The 20,893-nt window shown below is 50.1% G+C and overlaps 1 protein-coding gene across 2 annotated transcripts in view; it reads right to left on the minus strand.

The window, feature by feature from the left end:
• Positions 1-20,893, minus strand: part of LOC144176057 (pseudouridine-5'-phosphate glycosidase-like) — a 307,408-nt gene that overhangs the window by 233,229 nt on the left and 53,286 nt on the right. For both annotated transcript variants that reach the window (XM_077705179.1, XM_077705180.1), the window contains exon 3: positions 16,768-16,879. In XM_077705179.1, coding sequence (XP_077561305.1) covers positions 16,768-16,879 — 112 coding nt within the window. The remainder of the gene's footprint in view (positions 1-16,767; positions 16,880-20,893) is intronic.

Here is a 20,893-nt window from a genome sequence, read left to right on the forward strand (position 1 = left end):
GTAGTAGGTGGTAACATCGTGAAAACCGATCAGACGGCCCCGCGCGGACCGGGCTCCGTGAAAAGGATAGGGGTTCGGCCCTGCCCGGGTAGTAATTCCTCGGGCTAGGTCATGGGCCACCTCGTTTCCCTCGAGCCCAGAATGCGCGGAGTCCAGATCAGTTGTACTGGGGACTTCGGGGGGTTCCTGAGCAAAATTTTGAGCCCCGTTGGGGATACGCGACCAGCGGCAAAATTTTGGAGAGCAGTTTTAGAATCTGTAATGATTGTTGCGGGTGTGGGGGTGAGTGAAAGGGCGAGCGCTATTGCTGCCTCTTCTGCCGGTTCTGGGATGAGCATCCGGACTGTTATATAATCGAGAATGCTGCTGTTGGAGTAATTTTGTACGGTGATTGCGGTGAAAGCCTCCTTATGTCTGTACTCTGCTGCATCGACGTATACGACTTGCGGATCATTTTTATACTTCTTGTGCAGGGCGAGGGCTCGTTGTTTCCTTCGCTCGGAGTGTTATGTGGGGTCCATGTTGCGGGGAAGCGGTTTGGCTACAATATGTGAGTGAATACTAGGGAGAACTGTTTTCGCGTCCTGATGTAGTGTGTGATATCCTATTCCTAGTTTGATGAGTATGTGTCTCCCTGTGGGTGTGCGAGCGAGGCGTTCGTTCTGTCCCATTAGGTGGGCTTCAACTAGTTCGCTGGCCTTGCTGTGAAGGCCTTCCAGTTTGCCAGTGGACGTGCCGGGGGGAAGACGTAGTGCTGCCTTGTAGGCGCGTCTAATGAGGACATCAATTTTGTTGCTTTCGGCAGCTGTTTAGGATATGGAATCGAGTAAAGTATTCTGCTTACGACGAAGGCTTGGATTAGGCAAACCATGTTCTGCTCGGTCAAACCTGAGTTCCTATTGGTGACCCTATTGAGCAAACCAATGGTTTGGTTTATGTGCCGTTCTATTGTTTGGATAAATTTGTGATTTAGCTTAGTGGATTGTATGACAGCCCGAGGACTTTGACGGGCGGGACCTCCGGGATCTCTCTACCTTCAATATGGAGTTTGATGCTGAAGTGAAGCCGTTTTTTATGGTTCGGGGGAATAACAAGTACTTCAGAATAACAAGGCCTCCTCCACCACTACTTCTATGCCTCTTTGCAGTGTTTCTTCAATATGCCCATCACTCCACCGATTCATCCAGAGGGTGATATCGTCTGCGTAGAGGCTGTGGTATAGGTGGGGGATCCGTGCTAATTTCTTTGGTATGTCTATGATTGCAGGGTTAAAGAGTAATGGTGACAGTACGGCTCCTTGCGGAGTGCCACGACTGCCCAGCGGGAATGTATCTGAGGCAAGGCTGCCTAGATGTATGGCGGCTGTCCGGTTTGACACAAAGTCCCTGATGTAATTGTAGGTTCTCTCACCCGGATTGACCGATCCCAGACCCGACATTATGGCCTCGTGCGAGACGTTGTCAAAGGCTTTTGTCAGGTCCAGGGCCAGTATCACCGATGTGTCTAGGCCGGTGGATCGTTTGATAATTTGTTCTAGCTGTATGAGTATATCTTTAGTTGAGAGACCAGGTCTGAAGCCAATCATTGTTCATGTGTGTTGTGAGCCGGGCTAGGAGTACGTGTTCCATGAGTTTTGCTAAGCACGACGCGAGGGAGATTGGGCGGAGGTGTTCGATTTTGAGTGGTTTATTTGGCTTGGGGATTAGAATAACCTTTTCATGCTTCCACGATTCCGAAATTCGCCCCGTTCTCCAGCATGTGTTGAGAAAAGCAGTGATTGCGGTGATTGAGAAATCGTCCAAGTTTCGTAGCACCCGGTTCGAAATGTGGTCAGGACCTGGGGCCCAATTGGACCTAAGTTTGCGAATCGCCAATGGAACCTCGGCTTCAGTTATGTCCCTATCCATCTCGCTGTTGGGGTGACCCATGTACGAGGGTAGTTCGATTTTGGGTCCTATCAGGAGGTACATGTCTCTGATTTCTACTGAGTTCGTCGTCAGAGCCTGAGTAGGTGTGGATGATTTTGGTTATGCGGTTTCTCTGTTCTGTCTTCTTCTGGTCAGGGTCGAAGAGGTGTCTAATTATCTGCGACGTCTTCTTCATTGCAAAGTTTCCTTGCATCTGGTCGCAGATCTGGTCCCATTGGGAGTGCGAGGAGTAACCGCGTGCGCATCAATCTCCGTCTGCAGACGGGACAGTTTTAGCCGCAATTTGCGATTGCTTTTATTTCTGCACCATCGTTTTTGGATTCCTCGGTACGCCTCCCAAAGGTGATCCAGACGGGAGTCAACGATATCGGAAGGGATGTGGGGATCGAGGTCCTTGTGGTATGTGGTAATGTGGTAATGTGGTAATGTGCTTCTGCAGTTCAGCGTTACTTCTCTCAAGAGCGATTATTTTACGGTCAAGTTCCTGCTGTTGCTGGGACTCTTCAACCGGGCTGGGGATTTGTGCGGAGGCTGACGCAATCGCTCGTTTTTCGGGTGCCGGGGAGGCAGGTTCTTGATCGGTGGAATTAGGTTGCGAGATTGCTGCGTTTCAGCGGCGGACCGTGAGGAGTTCCCGTTTCAGGTCCTTATTTTCTTTCCTAAGAGCTGCCATTTCTGCTCTTATGTTGGCTATCTCATCTATTAGCTGTTTATGGAAGTTTAGAGTTTTCGGCCGTCTTCTGTGGTGTCGACGGAAGGTTGGCCCACCTCTTGGAGTTGGGTTTGGAGCGGCCGGCCGATGGAGATCTTGCCTTGTGTTTGGACAGCGATCTCGACGGGGCTCTTCCTCTTTCCGGGGTCTGTGTCCTGGGGGGTTCGCGGCCCGGAAGGAAGGGCGAATCTTGCCGGCTTCGAGCGTTCAGCGGGATGTCTTCTTTTTCGTTCCCGTTCTTCGTTGTTTCTGGCGGCGGCAGGGGGCGACGTGCCTTGAAGCGCAGCGGGCACTCTGCGGGCCCCGTGAGGTGGGCTCCTCCGCAGACAATGCACTTAGGCTTGCACGGGTGTCCCTCGCTGGGGTTGGTGATGCCGCACTTGAGTCACCTGGTCGTTGAGTTCAGGCAGACGTCAGGTCTGTGTCTTCGCTGCTAGCACTGCGTGCAAGCTTCTGTTTTGTGCCGGAATGGTGTGCAGCGGCACGTGGTGTAACCTTACCAAATCCAAAACGGAACATTTGTATCCGTCGAATAAGATTTGAGCGGCGTCTGTGCTTCCGAGTTGTTTGACTGATAGGATGGGCAGGTCTGGGTTGAAATCGACCACGTTCCGAATTACTTCTTCGGGAGTATCGTCTTCGGGAATTTTGAAAATAATTCCCAGCACCGTACTGGCGGGGGCCGAAACGTGCGTAGAGATTTCATACTGCTTGTTGTTGACAACAAGGGATTTGATGTTTGCGAAATTGCGCGCTCGCATATGGTCGGGAGTACTGATCAGAATGTAGTTGGAGATTTGGTGCACCCGATCTTGGTCTTCTGGACTCAGGGGGACTGGTGCTGATTTAGAAATGGCATTGGCGATAGTTGCCGGCACCACCGACCGTACATCGAGCCCTCCTCGTGGTCGTAGGACAATTTTGACGTCGGTCTTCGGCAAGCGCTCCATCGGTGGACCTCGGCGACGCACCGGCCGGCTTTTGCGGGTATTCGGTGAGACCACTTCGGGCGACGTGCTGACATTTCCGGTGGTTACGGTCCTCTTTAGGGTCAAGGCTCGTTGCTTGCGCCGAATTTCGGCCCATTCCTCGCATGCTAGTTCCTCGGGGGGGATGTCTTAGCCATCTACAACGACCTCCATCGCTGCAGCGCGATAGCGTTCCTCAGGGGTGATGGGAGGCGGGGAGTATGGGAGGGGTGATGGGAGGCACGTGGCGATCGGCCACGGCGGGCTCCAGTGCACGCGCCGATGGCTGCTATGGCCGCTCGTTCTATACTTGGCGTGCCAATCCTCGCTTCAGAATTTTAACTCGTCGTAATATTTCACGGGGTGCACTCAGCGACTTGAGTGTAGGCTTCTTAGATGGCGCTCATCGAAAGTAATCAGGCTGTGCCAAATAATCCACCGGATGGCAGATTTAACCGAAGATGGGGCGGGTTTAAACGGGAGCCCATGCACCGCACGTCAACATGAATTGGCCACCTGGTGGCGGAAAACTCGGCTGGTTGAAAGCGCTCGCCAGGCAGCGACCGCCCAGGGAGTTCTGGAGTGAGAAGACCCCCCGGTGCTTGACTCCAGAACTAATTCCTATTCCTCCTTCTCCTCTTTCTCCTCCTTTCCTCCTGCACCACCTCCTCCATCTCCTCCTCAAATAAAATCATGGGAGAGTCAGCGCTGCTTCTTTGTGTGTGCGGTTTCGCTAGTGTGCATTGTTGAAGCACTTTAGAAGAATAAAGAATGCATGATTTGTATAGTGTCTTGTTTTTTAGGGCAACTGACGAAATTGTACATCGGCCTTAATGCACTTTGCTTTCTTAGTTTGCCACTTACGCTTAGCCATGTAGCAGCAGCTCCAGCGACATCGCTGGATCGAGCGCCGATCCTCGCGCAGCAGCCCGATCGACATGGGCACAGGCTGCGTGGCCGCGCGAGCGCACGAGGACACGGGGGTCTCGCCATAGAGAAATAAACCAGTATTTCTTTCTCTATGGTCTCGCTGTGTGCTCACAAAATAGAATCTGGTTTTGCCTTGCGACAAACGGTCGTCCTGCCTGAGGCTTCTTTCTCTCGCCCGACATAGCGCCCTACAATTGGTGACCCGAAGCCCAACTTCGCTTGCCCTCTGCTGCCCTACCCGGCCTTCGAGCGACTCTACCCCCGAGCCTGGTTCTTCTTCAAGCGCACTTCTTCATCCGCCGCATCGACTCACAGACCGAGCGCTACCGCATCACCACCGCCCTGCTTCCGGCCGACCGACGCTGTTATCCGCTAAAACACGGTGAGCGGCCCTACGACACGCTACAGGCTTACGTGATGGCGCGCCTCGGCTTGAGTCATTCCCACCACAAGGACGGTCGCCCCCTTCCATGGTTTCATCGTATGCCGTAACGGACGATGGAAAGGAAACCGCGCTTTCCGGCTTGCAACATCCCTCGTGTCCTAACCAATTTCTTACGCGAGACCGAAGCAACGTTGCACAACCACCCGCGGCTTCGCTGAACGTCACACATCCACCTTCGGCCACTCCAAGCCAACTGCACCCAGCCACTCGACACCTGCTGATTACGTGCACGCCACTCGTACAACGGCCTTGCCACCTCGCCCACCATTCTACCCCAAGAACCCCGAGGTGCGGCTTATGCTGATGGAATGCCTTTTCGACCTGTACCACGTCGCAGCCCAGGAGCACCGTTACTCGCTTATGTACGCGCTCCTACCATAAAGCTTAGCCTCCAACTTGTCGGAGCCTGGAGCCCAGCCCTACTACGAGCTCAGGGCCGTCCTCCTGACGCGCTACAGTCGGTACCTCAAACCACCCACGCCAGCCGCCCGGCCTTGCGCCACCCCTGTCGAGGACCTCGTTCGTTCCAAGCACCAGCATGCTGGTGTCGGCGGTACCACCCAGTGACGACACTACTACTACGACCACGCTATGCCCAGTGGAAGGCAGCCCAGACGAAACGACAATGAAGGACTGCACCTCACACCCTATCAGTCAGTCTGTCGCCCAATGTATCTGCGCTGCCTCCCCGCAGAACTCAAGCCCCAGGCTGGCTCCTGAAGAAACCGTTTTTACTACCGTTCATGCAAGCGGCTCCCGTGAACCCAGGTGCAATTTCGGCAAACACGACACCATGTTCGTCCACACGCCTGGATAATTCATTCAAATGCGCTGTTTCGCCACGCATTTCAACTGTTTGTGCTGCGGCTGACGCGTCCGCTACGGTTCCCCTGCCGTCGCCGCATACCACGAACGAGACGCACACTGTTGCATTCGTTACCAACGGCGGTGAAAACCCGTCCTCCGACGAGCTGCCACCATCCCATACAACCTACCGGTACCAGGACACCGACGGTAAGACCGTTGTCCCCGACAACCCTCTTGCCCAAGCAAGAAACCCCGCCCACACGACTCTACCGTGCAGTTCTAACGTGACCAGCATGGCTGAGTGGACGAAAAGCTTGCGAGATACGAGTCTCGCACGTCCTAAGGTTCAGTCACAAGGTCCACCTGACGGAAACGGACCCTCTCCGGTCTTGAAGCGGCCCCCACCAGCTCGCATGTGCGCCGTCGTGCTTAAACGTCACCGCCGACGTCGCAAGCGCCGACCACGAAGGCGGTCTTCTGCGCTGGCACAACAGCAAGACTTTTACGTCAACCGCCTGCTTCGGCGATTCAAACTCCGGGCACGCGTGCGCTGGATCCATCGTGGTTGTCACGCTTATCAAAACCTGCTTTTGACTTCCGCAACACGCAAACGCCCCAGTCATCATAGGCGTCACCTCCCGGTTCAGCGTAAAGCATGCCTGTCTACGCTTCGCCCGACTGTATTGTCCCCACCTCAACTTCGAATAATCAGGCGTGCTGCTACTACACGGTCACACTCACGTCGTGGAACGCTACACTTACTGCGCCCGCCCTTCCAGACCCGTCCGATCATCTGCAATAATGTGAACATTCGCGGCGGCCTGACAGCCGACCAGCCGATTTGTGCTGAAGTTCGCCCGCAACTCCACTCCCAGCCCAGGCCACCGGAAGTAACAATGCTCTCCCGAACCCCTAAGATTACTACTTAAACTGTAACCGGAAGACCTTACGAAAGTGACCACTTGAATGTACTATACATACCTTTGCCTTTGACGTGGACTGTTTAGGGACCTTGACTGTGCACCCTGTACATAGCTTTCCTGGCTAGTTGCTCATGTTCTTTTCTTTTGTCGCGCAAGGCGCTAGAGGGGAGCCCTGTAGCGGCCACTTCGTCATCGAAAGCTAGCGCCCACCATCATCATCATTTGCCGCTGCCTCCATTGTCAGCAGCGCGTGGTCTCGACACGCACGACGAGCCACGCGAGAGAGAACACCCACTCTTCTTGGCCAATCCCCCTAAGTAGGTATGCGCCATTTTTCGGGCCCTCATTACCACCCCCACCCAGGCTTCTCCGCTGCTCGGCCGCATTCTACCTTCTAACGTCCAAACGGTCCTCGCCACTGCCGCAGCCATGGACCTGCAGGCACTTGCCGCGCTGGCAGACAAAATCATGGAGGTCGCCACCCCCTTTTCTCCAGTGGCCGCGGATGCATCATCTAAGCCTCCGTCTCTTAGGAACCCCGCTCCAGCGGCCGATGAGTCCGCCGCTTCATGTAGACTCGACCGCCTTTGCGATCGTCTGGAGAAGATCATCGTCGCCGCAACACGCCGCGATAACTCGCCACAACGTTCGCGTCAACGTCGTCGCTCGTCTTCGCAGCGCCGAAGCCCAGAAATCCCACGCAGTGAGTCGCCCAACCACGGCATTTGCTACTACCACCGGCGTTTTGGCACTGACGCCCGCCACTGCCGTCTGCCCTGCGCCTGGACGGGAAATGGCCTGGCCGACCGCTAACGGCGACAAGCGATCTCGGCCCAACTCAGGAATGACACCTTTTAAGTGCGAATGCACTTTATAAGCGACCCCGAACCTTCCGCCGTCCGCATAGCAACAGCTGAGGGTGCGCGCGCTCTTCGTCTTCCTTAGCAACGGGGGGAGATGGGCGCGCGCTGCCTGGCCGCTGACATGGCACATACCCACGTGGGAGATTGGCCAGGAATAAGTGCGAATGCACTTCTTAAGCGAGCCTGAATCGTCCGCCGCCGTAGTCCGCATAGCAACAGCTGCGGGTGCGCGCGCTCCTCGTCTTCCTTAGCAACGGGGGGAGATTTCCGACGCGTGAGGGCGCTCGCATAGCGCCTCCTCTCCCCCCTCGCCTACTCTCCTAAAGCCCCTTTACTACTCTCCAGCTCGCAACACCCTCTCTCGGCGCGCCAGCCAGGCCACTACACTATATAAAAAAAACAGCATCCGGCGCCAGGTTTCGATCTGCGGACTTTGCGGCCGCAGCGCGACGCTCTACCGACTAAGCCACGGACGCGACGTTGATATCAGTGTTAGCAACGCGCCTTATATCTTTAACGCATTCAAACTACGTCGTCAGCGGCGTGCGTTGGCGACTCAGCGGCTATAGCGGCTTGATAACTCCGTGGTGTACACGTGATACTACAAACCCGCTAGTTCTGCATTCTCTCACGTGACTGCGCCTCGTCTCCCTTCACTCCGGTCGGCGCTTCGCAGCTGCGGTGCGCTGCGGTGCGGTGCGCTCCTCCTCTCGAACATACACGTTAATTCACCAAGATTTCCGCAGAGGGACAAACGAGGCGTGTTAAGCCGAACGTGATCACGAGGGGGTGTTAATGTAACTAACGGGCAAAATGCCACCAAACTTCAACAAACTCCCCCTCATAGCATCACCCCGTGCTTCGCACTTCCTCATACTCCCCGTTCGGCGAAATGCGGGGGAATTTTTTTTCACGTCACCGACCGCACCACCCGACAGAGGTTTCTTGTGGATACCGGAGCCCAGGTTAGCGTTTCGCCCGCTATACGCTCGGATCGTGCTTCTCGTGGAATCTCGCATTTACAAGCAGTGAACGGCACGCGCATACCCGTCTACAAGCAACGCTCACTCACTGTGAACCCGGGGCTCCGGGGTGTTTTCTGGTGGATTTTTGTCTTCGCCGACGTTCGCACCGCCATCCTCGGTGCCAACTTCCTCGCAAAAGATGGCCTTCTCGTCGACTAAAGCGGCAGGGACTACTTGATGCTACCACACTCCTGTCAGTGCAAGGTGTGTCCGCGACGGCAGCTACTAATGTAGCACCATCCTGCGCTACAGTTGCCGATGAGCCGTTCGCCACCTTGCTTCGGGACTTCCTAACCGTGACAGCGCCACCTGAATGTACTCAGCCTATTCGTCACGACGTCCGTCATCACATCATCACCACTGGCCCTCCCGTTTTCTTTCGACCACGGCGGCTCGCGCCTGACAAGATCAAACTCGCCCGTGTGTAGTTCGAGCACATTATGGAACTGGGCATCATCCATCCATCATCCAGTAGCCACTCTTCACCACTGCACATGGTGCCAAAGAAAACTGGTGACTGGCGCCTCTGCGGAGATTACCGGTCCTTGAACACCAAGACCATTCCTAACCGCTATCCGTTACCCAACCTCCAAGACTTCACCGCCACTCTCCACGGGGCCACAATATTTTCTAAGATAGACTTAGTTCGTGCTTACCACCAGATCCCCGTTGCAGAAGAAGACATCCCAAAACTGCCATCACAACCCCATTCGGCCTGTTCGAATTTCTGCGCATGCCGTTCGGACTCCGCAACGCTGCACAAAGATTCCAGCGTTTCATTGATGCCGTCACACGAGGGCTACCGTTCGTCGTCGCCTACGTTGACGACATTCTGGTGGCCAGCACATTCCTGGGAGAGCATCTGAAGCATCTTCGCCTTCTCTTCGAGCGTATCGCTGGTCACGGCATCGTCATGAACGTCTCCAAGAGCGAGTTTGGTGCCCCTTGCCTCGATTGCCTTGGTCATCGTTTGGACGCCACTGGCATATGTCCACTCCCCGCCAAGTCCCAGGCAATCATCGACTTCCCTAAGCCAGTGTCGGTGGCAAAGCTCCGCCAGTTCCTAGGGCTGGTAAATTTCTACCGCCGCTTCATTAGGAACTGTGCCACGCTGCTCGAACCTCTCGACAGGCTGCTTTCCACCAAACGCTCATCCACTTTGCTTGATTGGGACAATGCCATTTAAAGGACATTTACAGCCATCAAACGCGCTCTCGCCGACGCTGCACTGCTGGCTCATCCAAATCCGAGATTTCCGTTGGCGCTCATAACCGACGCGTCAAGTTCTGCCCCCGGAGCGGTCCTTAAGCAGCGAGTTAAAGGTGCATGGCAACCGCTAGCGTTGTAGATGCAAAGCATCTTTTGCTCTCGGCTCCGTCGTCCGTCGTCCGTCCATCCACCGGCCCAGGAAGACACCGGAAACACTGCCGCTCCAGGAGCCCTTTAAGGGCAAGCGTGCTCGTCTTGTGCCGGCCCAGGAAGACACCGGCAACACTGTCGCTCCAGCATCTCATGGTCGGGGCTATGTCCCTCCCTTGTTGTGGCGCCGTCCACACCCCCACTGCGCATGCTCGGCTCATCTCGGGCCGGCCCAGGAAGACACTGGTAACACTGTCACTCCAGGAGCCATTAAAAGGTAAGACACCACCAGGCGTTCAGCAAGCCGAGCATGCCCGAGCAACGACAAGGGAGAACGCAATTTCCCATTTCGTAGTTCCGGTAAGTGAAAAGTGTGGTAGTTACCATGAAAATCAAACTGTAAATATAACGGTAGCTACGTACCCCCACCTAACGGAAACGACGAACTGAAAACTAATGCGCACTTGAATAGACCCCATGGCTGCTTTGCATACTACTCAGAGTTCCCCTACGGGAAGATGGTGTAATTTGTTTCTCCAAGCGCATGACTCCGGCTCAGACACGATATAGCGTTTTCGGCCGTGAACTGCTGGCCATGTACCTCGCTGTTCGTCACTTCAAACATCACCTCCAAGGACGCAAATTCACGATCTTCACCGATCACAAGTCGCTCACGTTCGCCTTAAACCTCCCTGACATGGCGCACCACTCCACGAGAGGTGCGCCAACTACCATAACTCTCGGAGTTCACGTCCGACATCCACCAGGTCAGTGGTGTGGCCAATTCCCCCGCAGAGACTCTGAGCCGCATGGACGATGTTAATACCATTTCACCAAGTACGCAGGAAGCATCTACCGACCCGCTTGACGTACACGAACTAGCTATGACGCAAGCCAACGACACGAGCTCTCCCGTCTACGTGGAGCACCTACAGCACTCAAGCTTGAAGATGTACCGTTTCGGGGTGTGACCATCATCTGCGACACGTCCACAGGCGTTCCTCGACCCTTCCTACCTGCTTCACATCGTCGCCGCATGTTTGACGCCATCCAACATGGCCCACCCCGGCATTCGGGCATCTCAAAAACTCATTGCGTCCCGCTACGTTTGGCCCCGTATGAACGCTGACATTCGAGACTTGGTACGAGCCTGCACGCCGTGCCAGCGTTCAAAGGTCCAACGCCATTCCGTTCCCCCTTGCCAAGCCATTCCTCAGGCCCGATGAACGTTTTTCAGTCATTCATATTGACCTCGTCGGCCCCCTGCCTCCTTGCCAAGGTTACCGGTACATTCTCACCTGTATTGACCACTTCACACGTTGGCCTGAAGCCTGCCCTTTTCCCGACATCACGACCTTCACAGTAGCTTCAGCCTTTGTCTCTATCTGGGTGTCGCGCTATGGATGCCCTTTCACTGTTGTCACCGATCGCGGCCGGCAGTTCGAGTCGTCCCTGTTCACAGAACTACTACACCTTCTCGGCACGACTCGTCTCCGAACAGCTGCTTACCACCCGCAGTCAAACGGCCTCGTCCAGCGTTTCCACCGACACCTCAAGTCTTCACTCACAGCGCACGGATGCCCAACCGAGTGGGTGCAACGGCTACCACTGACGCTCCTAGGAATACAGAGCGGGTACAAAATGGACCTCTCGTGCACGTCTGCTGAGCTCGTCTGCCGTACACCTCTGCGTTTGCCAGCGGACTTGTTCGGCGAGTCTTCGCAACCTGTCCCTGCAAGTGACTACGTCGATCACACACGAGAGGTTTTTCGGTACCTTCGGCCTCAACCCACACGCCTTGCAAAGTACTGGCGCCGCCATGGACGCCAGGCATTTACGCCTACTGTTTCTGCAGCTGATGCAGGTGATCACTACCGTCTGCGGCACCTTCGACTCAGCGTGCTTGTTTCCTATCAAGAATGCCGACATGAATCACGTCTGCCCCGCTTTCATATTTCCTTGGGGTCGCAACCCGCCGCTGGACATGACAGCGCTGCCGGCAGCTGATCGTCTCATCCTCTGGCAACCTTGGTCACACCAGGATGGGAAACTACATAAGCAGGCACCTCAGCCTGCCACTCCGGGATCTGGCGCCGCCATGGACGCCAGGCATTTACGCCTACAGTTTCTGCAGGTTGGTTGTTCCTATCGTTGTGCATACGGAAAGCCGTTTAGAAAGCTGGCGTCAGATCCCACATGTGTCCGTGTGCTTATTAGTGATTTATTTCATGTTGTTACAAAGTACTCGGAAAGCGGAGATGTTATTGTTGGGTTGCTCTTGCTGCTTTCCGGCGATATCGAGCAGAATCCTGGCCCCCTTTCCGAGGAGCAAGAACAAAAATTGTTTTCTGCGATCATGCAAATCCCTGAGATGTTGCAGAAGCAGTCAGACATTCTCGATGAAATTCGCACCCTACGCAGTGAGCAACAAGCTATCAAACAAAACGTATCTGATCTCGCGGCTAAGGTCGAGCGTGCTGAAGCCACCGCATCATGTGTTCCGCCTTTGAAAGAAGTGGGGGGAGTGACGGCTTGCGTTGAATCACTTGCTGCATCGTTTGCATCCATGCGCGAACGCCAAGACGATCTAGACAATAGATCACGCCGAAATAACTTGATATTCAATTGATGATACCGCTGGTGAAACGTGGGCGGAATCCGAAGAACGAATTTTGACTTTTTGCTCCGAAAAACTAAGCGTTGATGCTTGTGCAACATCGAGAGAAAGAGCCCACAGGCTTGGGCGTTTTTCCCAGCAAAACAACAGGTCGATAATAGTGAAGTACGTGTCATTTAAAGAAAAACAACGGGTGCTTGCCGCTGCGCCAAAAGTAAAGGGAAGCGACTTTTCTATCAGCGAAGACTACTCTGAAAAGGTTAGATTGAGCGTAAAAAGCTACTCCAGTTTGCTAGACAACACGGCGGTGATTTCAAGCTGAACTTCAATAAACCCAAGATTGGCACACAAGTTTTCAGGTATGACGCGGCTAGTGATAGCGTAGGTGGAATGAGCGATAGCCACGAATTCAACCTCTATCGCGCGAAAAGACAGATGCTGTAACGGAACTTAAAATAATTGTTCTAAATTGCCGTAGCCTCAACAACAAAAAGGAGGAGCTTGGTGCACTTGTTGAACTAGTAAAGCCACACGTCGTTGTGGGCACCGAATCGTTGTTGGATGACACCATAACTGAGAGCGAAATTTTTCCGCCGAACTATAGAGCATATCGGAAAGATCGCAATGTGCATGGTTGGGGCGTTTTCGTCCTTGTCCACAGTGCTATCAGTAGCGCGCCAATAAACCTAAATACCCCATCATGCGAAACGGTCTGGTGCAAGATTATTCTAGCTAACGGTTCCGCAATGGCTATCGGGTAGTTTTACAGGCCACCTACACAGAAAGGCCCCGAGTCATTGTTTCAGCATAGCAATAGTTTAGTAGCCCTAGATGCAACGCGTCTTATTTTGGCGGGCGATTTTAATTTGCCAAACATCGAATGGTTCCATCTTCAGCCTAAATCTAACACGTCGTCGCTTCTGTACTCTGCTTTTTGTGAAATGATTAACGCCCATTCGCTATTTCAATTTGTATTTCGTCCTACCAGACTAGGCCCCACCTGCAATAATGTGCTTGACTTAATTTTTTGCCATGACCAAACTCTCATCTCTTCTGTCACAACAATACCAGGTATTAGCGACCACGAAGTCGTCGTTGGAACATTAAGTTGCAATATCGTGCGCCGCCCGAATCCGTCGCCGCGAAAAGTGTTTTATTATACTCGCGGTGCTATGTCTCTCTTTCCCGATAGCTAGATCAGTTTTTACCGAAGTTCAGACAACATGCTACCAACCTGGATGTAAATACTACACGGCTAATGTTCAAAACTAAGCTTTTATCACTTATACGCACTAATGTTCCGTCACGGGTGCTTTCCTCAAAGCATAGAACTAGTAAGCCCTGGATGAACAGCAGCCTCAAGGCCTTGATTAATCGCAGGCACCGCGTGTATCGAAAGTACCGCCAGACACCACAACGCGAGCTATATGAAACGTTAAAAGAACTAAACAAGAGTATCGCTAAACAGATGCGCTGTGCTGAACTTGAGCATCTGGGTGACCTAACTGATAGGATCAAAAATAGCCCGAAAGAAGTATAGAAGTACGTTAAAAGCAAGCAGGCTGTGAAGGAAACGATTCCAGATGTTATATATGACCTTAACTTCAGCGCAGACATAAATGGTAAAGCTGAGAGATTCATTTTTTATTTTCAGTCTGTTTTCACCCAATCAGTTTGCCTACCCAGCGGCCCTCAGTTAGTCAGAAAATATTCCGAAATGATGGAAATATGTTTTACTTAACGTGGAGTCTTAGCTCTGCTACAAAAAATTAAGGTAAATGCGGCACCTGGTCCTGATGCTATTCCTAATTATGTTTTAAAAACTGTGCTGTCTCACTTGTACCATTGCTAGTCTTGCTCTTCGAGAAATCAATGGCGCTTGGCTGTTTACCTGACGACTGGAAAAGTGCCAACGTTGCCCCTATCTTCAAAGCTGGAGACAAAACGCGAACAAAAAATTACAGACCGATCTCGCTAACTTGTGTAATATGTAAATCGATGGAACACATTATCTATATCAATTTATTCTCCCATCCTCAAGATAATAACTTTTTCTGCACTACGCAACACGGTTTCAGAAAACGGTTGTCCTGCGATACTCAACTAATTGAATTTATTCATGATATAGCTTCCTCGATCGACAATGGATGCCAAGTGGACTGTGTATTTTTACATTTTCAAAAAGCCTTTCATTCTGTATCACAATTTATTATTACTTCAGCCGTCTGCTCTAAATATCCCTCTCTCTTTGCTGAAGTGGCTTGAAGCGTATCTTGTTGGTAAAAAACAGCGGGTTGTTCTCGAGGGAGTGAATTTATCTGAACTCGATGTGTTATCAGGGGTTAAAAAAGGGGAACAGCGCAAACTCAGACAAGACACAAGAAGAAGGAGGTGACAAACACGAGCGCTCGTGTTTGTCACCTCCTTCTTCTTGTGTCTTGTCTGAGTTTGCGCTGTTCCCCTTTTATAATCATGCACCAACTCGCCCAAGCCCTAACCCTTGCAAGCTTTATCAGGGGTCCCCCAGGGATCTGTTCTGGGACCCCTTCTTTTTTTATATATTTTTAAATGACATAAGGCAACAAGTATCCAGTCGCATGCGCATGTATACAGATGACTGCTGCATATATCGTGACGTCACGTCTGCTCGAGATTCTGCTCAACTACAAAGTGATCTAAATGCTGTGTTTTCATGGTGCACCACATGGAACATGACACTCAACTTTTCAAAATGTAATAGCGTTCTCTTCACAAACAAAAAGAACATTCTAAATACGAATTACTTTCTAGGAGACAATCGTTTGGAAGTTGTATCTAAATATAAGTACCTAGGCGTTTTTTTTTACGAGCAACATATCCTGGAACGAAACATTGAATACGTCGGTGCCAAAGCGAGCCGTGTATTGAACTTCCTAAGATGTAACTTTAAACAGGCCCCACCTAAACTAAAGGAAACGCTCTACCTTTCTAACGTTCGTTCAATTTTAGAGTACGGTTGTGTGGCTTGGGATCCAGAGACTAAAATATGTACTAATGCGCTAGAAAGGGTTCAGAAACGAGCAGCGCGATTTGTGTCTGGTAACTATGATTTCACTAACCGCTCTTCGTGCATTTGCAAACATTTGGGTTGGCCTCTCCTGCAAGACAGACGCAAATTCTTAAGATTAAATCTATTTCATAATATTTATATTGGTAGCACTGGTTTAAATAAAGACGAGTACATTAAAGATCCCACTTATGTATCCTCTCGCCTAGATCACTCCCGCAAAGTTCGCGAATACCGATGTCGTATAAATACTTACAAAAACTCTTTCTTCCAGAAAACCACACACGAATGGAACAACCTACCGAATATATTGTATCCACCCCGCTACCCTCATTTCAAAATGCTCTATCACAATTTTTGTTGAAATGAAAGATGCCAATTTCTGTCTGCATTTCTGTTTGCTTTTACTTTTTCTTGATTGCCTCGTGTTCGCAAGAATGTGTACACACTGTATAAGCTGAGCATGTTCACTTGTTTTGTTTTTGGTATTCATACCCTGTATCATATTTCAAGTTTATGTCTGCTCCCCCTACTGTAATGCCCAAATTTGGGCGCTGTAGGTACTCGAATAAATAAATAAATAATTAAATACCCGACGACTTACACGCACCCTGACCTCAAAACTGCCACGCAAATGTTCGTGCGCTACGGACCCGTCCGAGGACCATTGCGGCCTCATTACCTCCGCTCCTATCCGGTCGTTCAACGTCACTCGACTACTTTTGTCGTGGACATCAATGGCACCCAAGACACCGTGGCCATTGAACAACTGAAGCCGCGTGTACCTCGAGCCTCCCGCCGAAGTCACTTCATTCGAACCTACCGTACCCCCAACAACAAGACCACCCCGGCGTGTCCACTATAATTTCGCATGACTTTTCCGATCGTCCCTCTCGCTCCGCTCTTGGGGTGGAGCCCTGTAGCAGCAGCTCCAGCGACATCGCTGGATCGAGCGCCGCTCTTCGCGCAGCAGCCCGATCGACATTGTCACAGGCTGCCTGGCCGCGCGAGCGCACTAGAACCCGGGGTCTTGCTGTGTGCTCACAAAATAGAATCTGGTTTTGCCTTGCGACGAACGGTCGTCCTGCCTGAGGCTCCTTTCTCTCGCCCGACATAGCGCCCTATAGCCACAATGACCACCTACCTGATATTTTCAGGATACGGCATTCCATGGGTAAGCAAGCTCGTTTCCAGTGCCACAATGGGGCGCCCATCGGAAAGAGCCGCCGAAACTTCCTCAGAGATCACAAACGGGTCTGGAACCAATGCAGAAAAAAAACATTAACCTCCTAAGCTTGAAAACGCATGAATTGTAAAAAGGGGAGCGAACCGGCAAGCTACAAAAAAATCGTTCCTAAAAATGCTGAGAGCTCGGGCGCTGAGTTTTTTTATTCCCCAGTGTTACTGTTGCTCTCATAGCCTTGAAATTATATATATATATATATATATATATATATATATATATATATATATATATATATATATATATATATATATATATATATATATATATATATATATATAGAGTCTGAAAAGATAAAAACTCACACAGAGCGCGAAAAAAATAAGGTTAGTAGAGACAGAGACAAACCAGAAAGACTCCCTGAAGCGTCAGTAAACTTTTTTCTATTTTGCTACGTCTTTCTGGTTTGTCTCTGTCTCTACTACCCTTATATATATATATATATATATATATATATATATATATATATATATATATATATATATATATTGCACTTTATGCGAAAATACTATTATGCAAATACAGACCTGTATGCATGTACGCCGATTAGAAAATAATGCAGCACACATGAAGCCGTTGATAACAAGTTCGTCGGCTTTGAATACTAGGCTATTTTAAAATAGAAGCTAGCTGCACGAAATGGCAATAAACCCGTGATGTAGGTAAGTACTCAGCAAATAACTTGCAGAACACCGTTTCCCGCTCCACCCGTTCTCGTCGCCATGAGGCGTGAGTATAAACGTTCAAACGACGGAATACCTGTTTTGCTGTGAAGAGTGCGTAATAATTTGTATGTCGAAATAAAAGACACAATAAAAAACAAATTAAAGGAAACCCGCAATAACTTGCAGATAAATATAGATCGTTTCTGTTTCTGTAATTCTACTGCAGTTTGAAAGATTATATATTTCAATACCTTACAGGCCCCACTGCAAGGCATTGAGTAAAGGGTGTTTCAAAATATAAGTGTCGTGACACGAAACGCATCAAGTTTGTAATAATTGAACGAAAGGAAGGGACGCAATGCGGAAAGAAAATAATGCACGAAAACGTCATTGCACGTTGCGCATGGTAATATCGCAGACGGGAAACACGTAGAAATACAAGTATGGACAGTGAAATTCGAGAATACATAAAAAAGAACATCTTCAATACCCACACCCAAAATTTAGGCCGTGAAATCCATACAAAGCAATTGTGTTGCTCATGAAAACGCAGTACCGTAGAGGGCGATAAAAATACAGAACTTAGTTTTGTACCTACTATGGACATTATTCTATACAAAAAATGCAAGCGGGCACAATGTGCGAAGCTGAAAAAACGCGTGACATGGTACCAAAGGACACATGACCAAGATGTGATCCTAACACATGGCCAGATATAACACGTGACTAATTATAACGTGCACCCATGACATACTTCATTTAGACAACACTGGATCAGCCTACCCACTAAACATATTTTGGTTTGTAAACAGTAAAACCATAAGCTGATATTCGGGAATATGGCGTAGTTAGTGTATCTGTTATTAGCCCATTGGTGGTGGTTGCCGTTACACTTGGTGACAAAAAGATAAGCATCATTGTCTGCGTCTCATTACGGACTGTCTTGTTTCTTGTCATGGTCTCGTATTTTCAGTTATCGCAGCTACAGACACTGAGCGTACACAAGAGAAGCTAAGAAAACAGACCGTGATGGGGCTGGCTCCTAAAAGGGTCCTTAAATAGTAGCCGCAAGGAACTGTCCAAGTCGTTACATAATTCATTTGTGAAAGAAAAAAACAGAGGACTTTAAGCATTCCTTAGGTTATTAACGGAATGATAACAGAGTAATTAGTCCTGCGAGTAAAAAATGCAGTGAATCTGATAATATAAATGGCCGTGTCAATGTACATTAACTGGTTAAATATCTACAATTATTACATTTACGCTATGGGCTTTCGTGGACAGAGTTCCTCGTCGTATAGAACAACAGAAGCATGCATGGCATCTCTGGTTGTTTCCGAAATATCGCGGCTGAATGGCTAAAACGCTGTGCTACTGAGGATGGTGTAGCGGGCTTCCTGATATATTTTCTTAATGAAGCAACCAGTAATCGTATTAATCGCTGTCCTCCTTATTTATCATAAACACAAAGTTGAAATTCGTTTCCAATTAAAGGACACGCGACAACTCAGCCCAGTGCTTTTGCTGCAGATCGGCCGAATGAAGATTGCGCGGAAAACGTTGGCATTGGCAACCCAATAAATATGGAAATTTTTTTAGCTTCTAAATTATTGTTCTAATGCAGTAAAAAGCTCGTTAATTCGAACTCGAAGGGGACCATAAAATTGTTCGAATTAGGCGGAGAATTAGGCGGAGCAACCCCGTCACAAACAAAACCTCAACTGCGTGCAACGCTGCAACGCCGGGCTGGCGGCGCGACGCCCGCTGCGGAAGCGAAGTAAGCCGTCGCAGCAGCGTAGAGCGCGAAATATGCTGTTTTTTTTCGCTGTTTTGCATCTCTAGTAAATTTGGTTTAATTTGGATTTGCAACACAATGTATTCACTCTGGGCCGGCTTCTGCGAGGAGCGATGCAGGGGATCCCAGTTCGAATTAACCGTTCTGGATACCCACGCGCTCGAATTTTCGGGAGTTTTCCCCATTGAAATATACAGGGGGGTGGCGCCGGGACTAGGGCGTTAGTTCAAATTAACCATAAGTTCGAATTAACTGAGTTTGAATTGACTAGCTTTCCCTGTATGTTAGTAAGTACTGCTGTTAGTGAGCACTTTAATTTGAGAAATCAGAAATGGTCAGGATACAGGAATTCCGAATTTTCCTAAAGCTAGAAACCGATTGTGGGGAAGACACGCATGCGCACGGCCAGAGGCGTTTGAACCGTGATGATGATGGGGAGGAATTCATGCACTCATGGCAGCTGTCTTTGCTAGGGCTTCTTTAATCAGCACGGCGCTGACCTCCTCTACCTGCCATGGTCCACGAACAGGAGTGGTGTCAACACCAAACATAACGGAGGATCAAAGGTGCCGAAAGCTGGACAAGACACGTTTCTTCTATTATCACTATGAGGAGTAGATAAGACACGCACTATTATTACTGGCGATATATGAAATGTCTGTAGGTGGGAGATTATATGTCGAAGGTGATTTGAAATTCAACAGCGGTCTAAAAGGAAACAAAATCACTTGAGGAAATGGTGCTAACTGTAAAATATCATCATCAAGGCGCTTGAAGACGAAGATAAAGAAGACTGCTCCTTTGCGCGAGCGCGTGTGTCTTCTACTTCTTCATTAAACGCTCTTTGTTCCATGCCGTCACTGGTCTCGCTCGTCTGAACACTAACAGCTTATTCCAGAAGTATTTTATTCGCATCCCTTCTATTCTAAGCTATTGAAGAACTTCTAATTCCGCTACTTTATCAAACGCTTATCCACGAATTCGAAATACCCAGTCAAATAAATCTGGTTATAAATGCTCACTCGTTTTATTCGTTCCGCAACATTTCAAATCGAGCACAATGCTGAAGACAGGTAAAGACACTTCATTACGCCAAGGGATGCGCCCCTCCCTCTAACGGCGACGGTGGTTGAACGAGGGCTTTCTTGTGAGAGATTGCTTGATTGCCTTCTGAGTTTAGACTTCGACTCGCAGACAATTGGGACCGTGCCTCGTGGCTCTGACTCGCATGCAGTTTAGACTCTTGGTCGCAGCGCCTTTGACTTTGACCCGAATTCGCCTTTGATTTCTCACGGAAAGAGCTTCACGCACAACTATTGTGGTCGTCCCTCTCCAATTACAAACTATTTCGACCGTGTAGAAATAGCGCAATCGGTTAGACGTCGGCTTCATAACACGAGGGAGCCGCGTTCATTTCCGACTACGGGAAGCGTTTTCTTCCTTCACTTCACCCACGATCATCATCATCCTCAGAAAAAGTTGGGTTTCCTGCAGTGCGTTCTCGACGCGACATACTCTATCAACGAGACCTAGAAAGCTTCGCTTTTTTATAACAATATTGTGAGTT

This window comes from Haemaphysalis longicornis, unplaced genomic scaffold, assembly GCF_048455015.1.
Source record: "Haemaphysalis longicornis isolate Haplotype H1 unplaced genomic scaffold, Haemaphysalis longicornis Haplotype H1 scaffold_3, whole genome shotgun sequence".
Lineage (NCBI taxonomy): Eukaryota > Metazoa > Arthropoda > Arachnida > Ixodida > Ixodidae > Haemaphysalis > Haemaphysalis longicornis.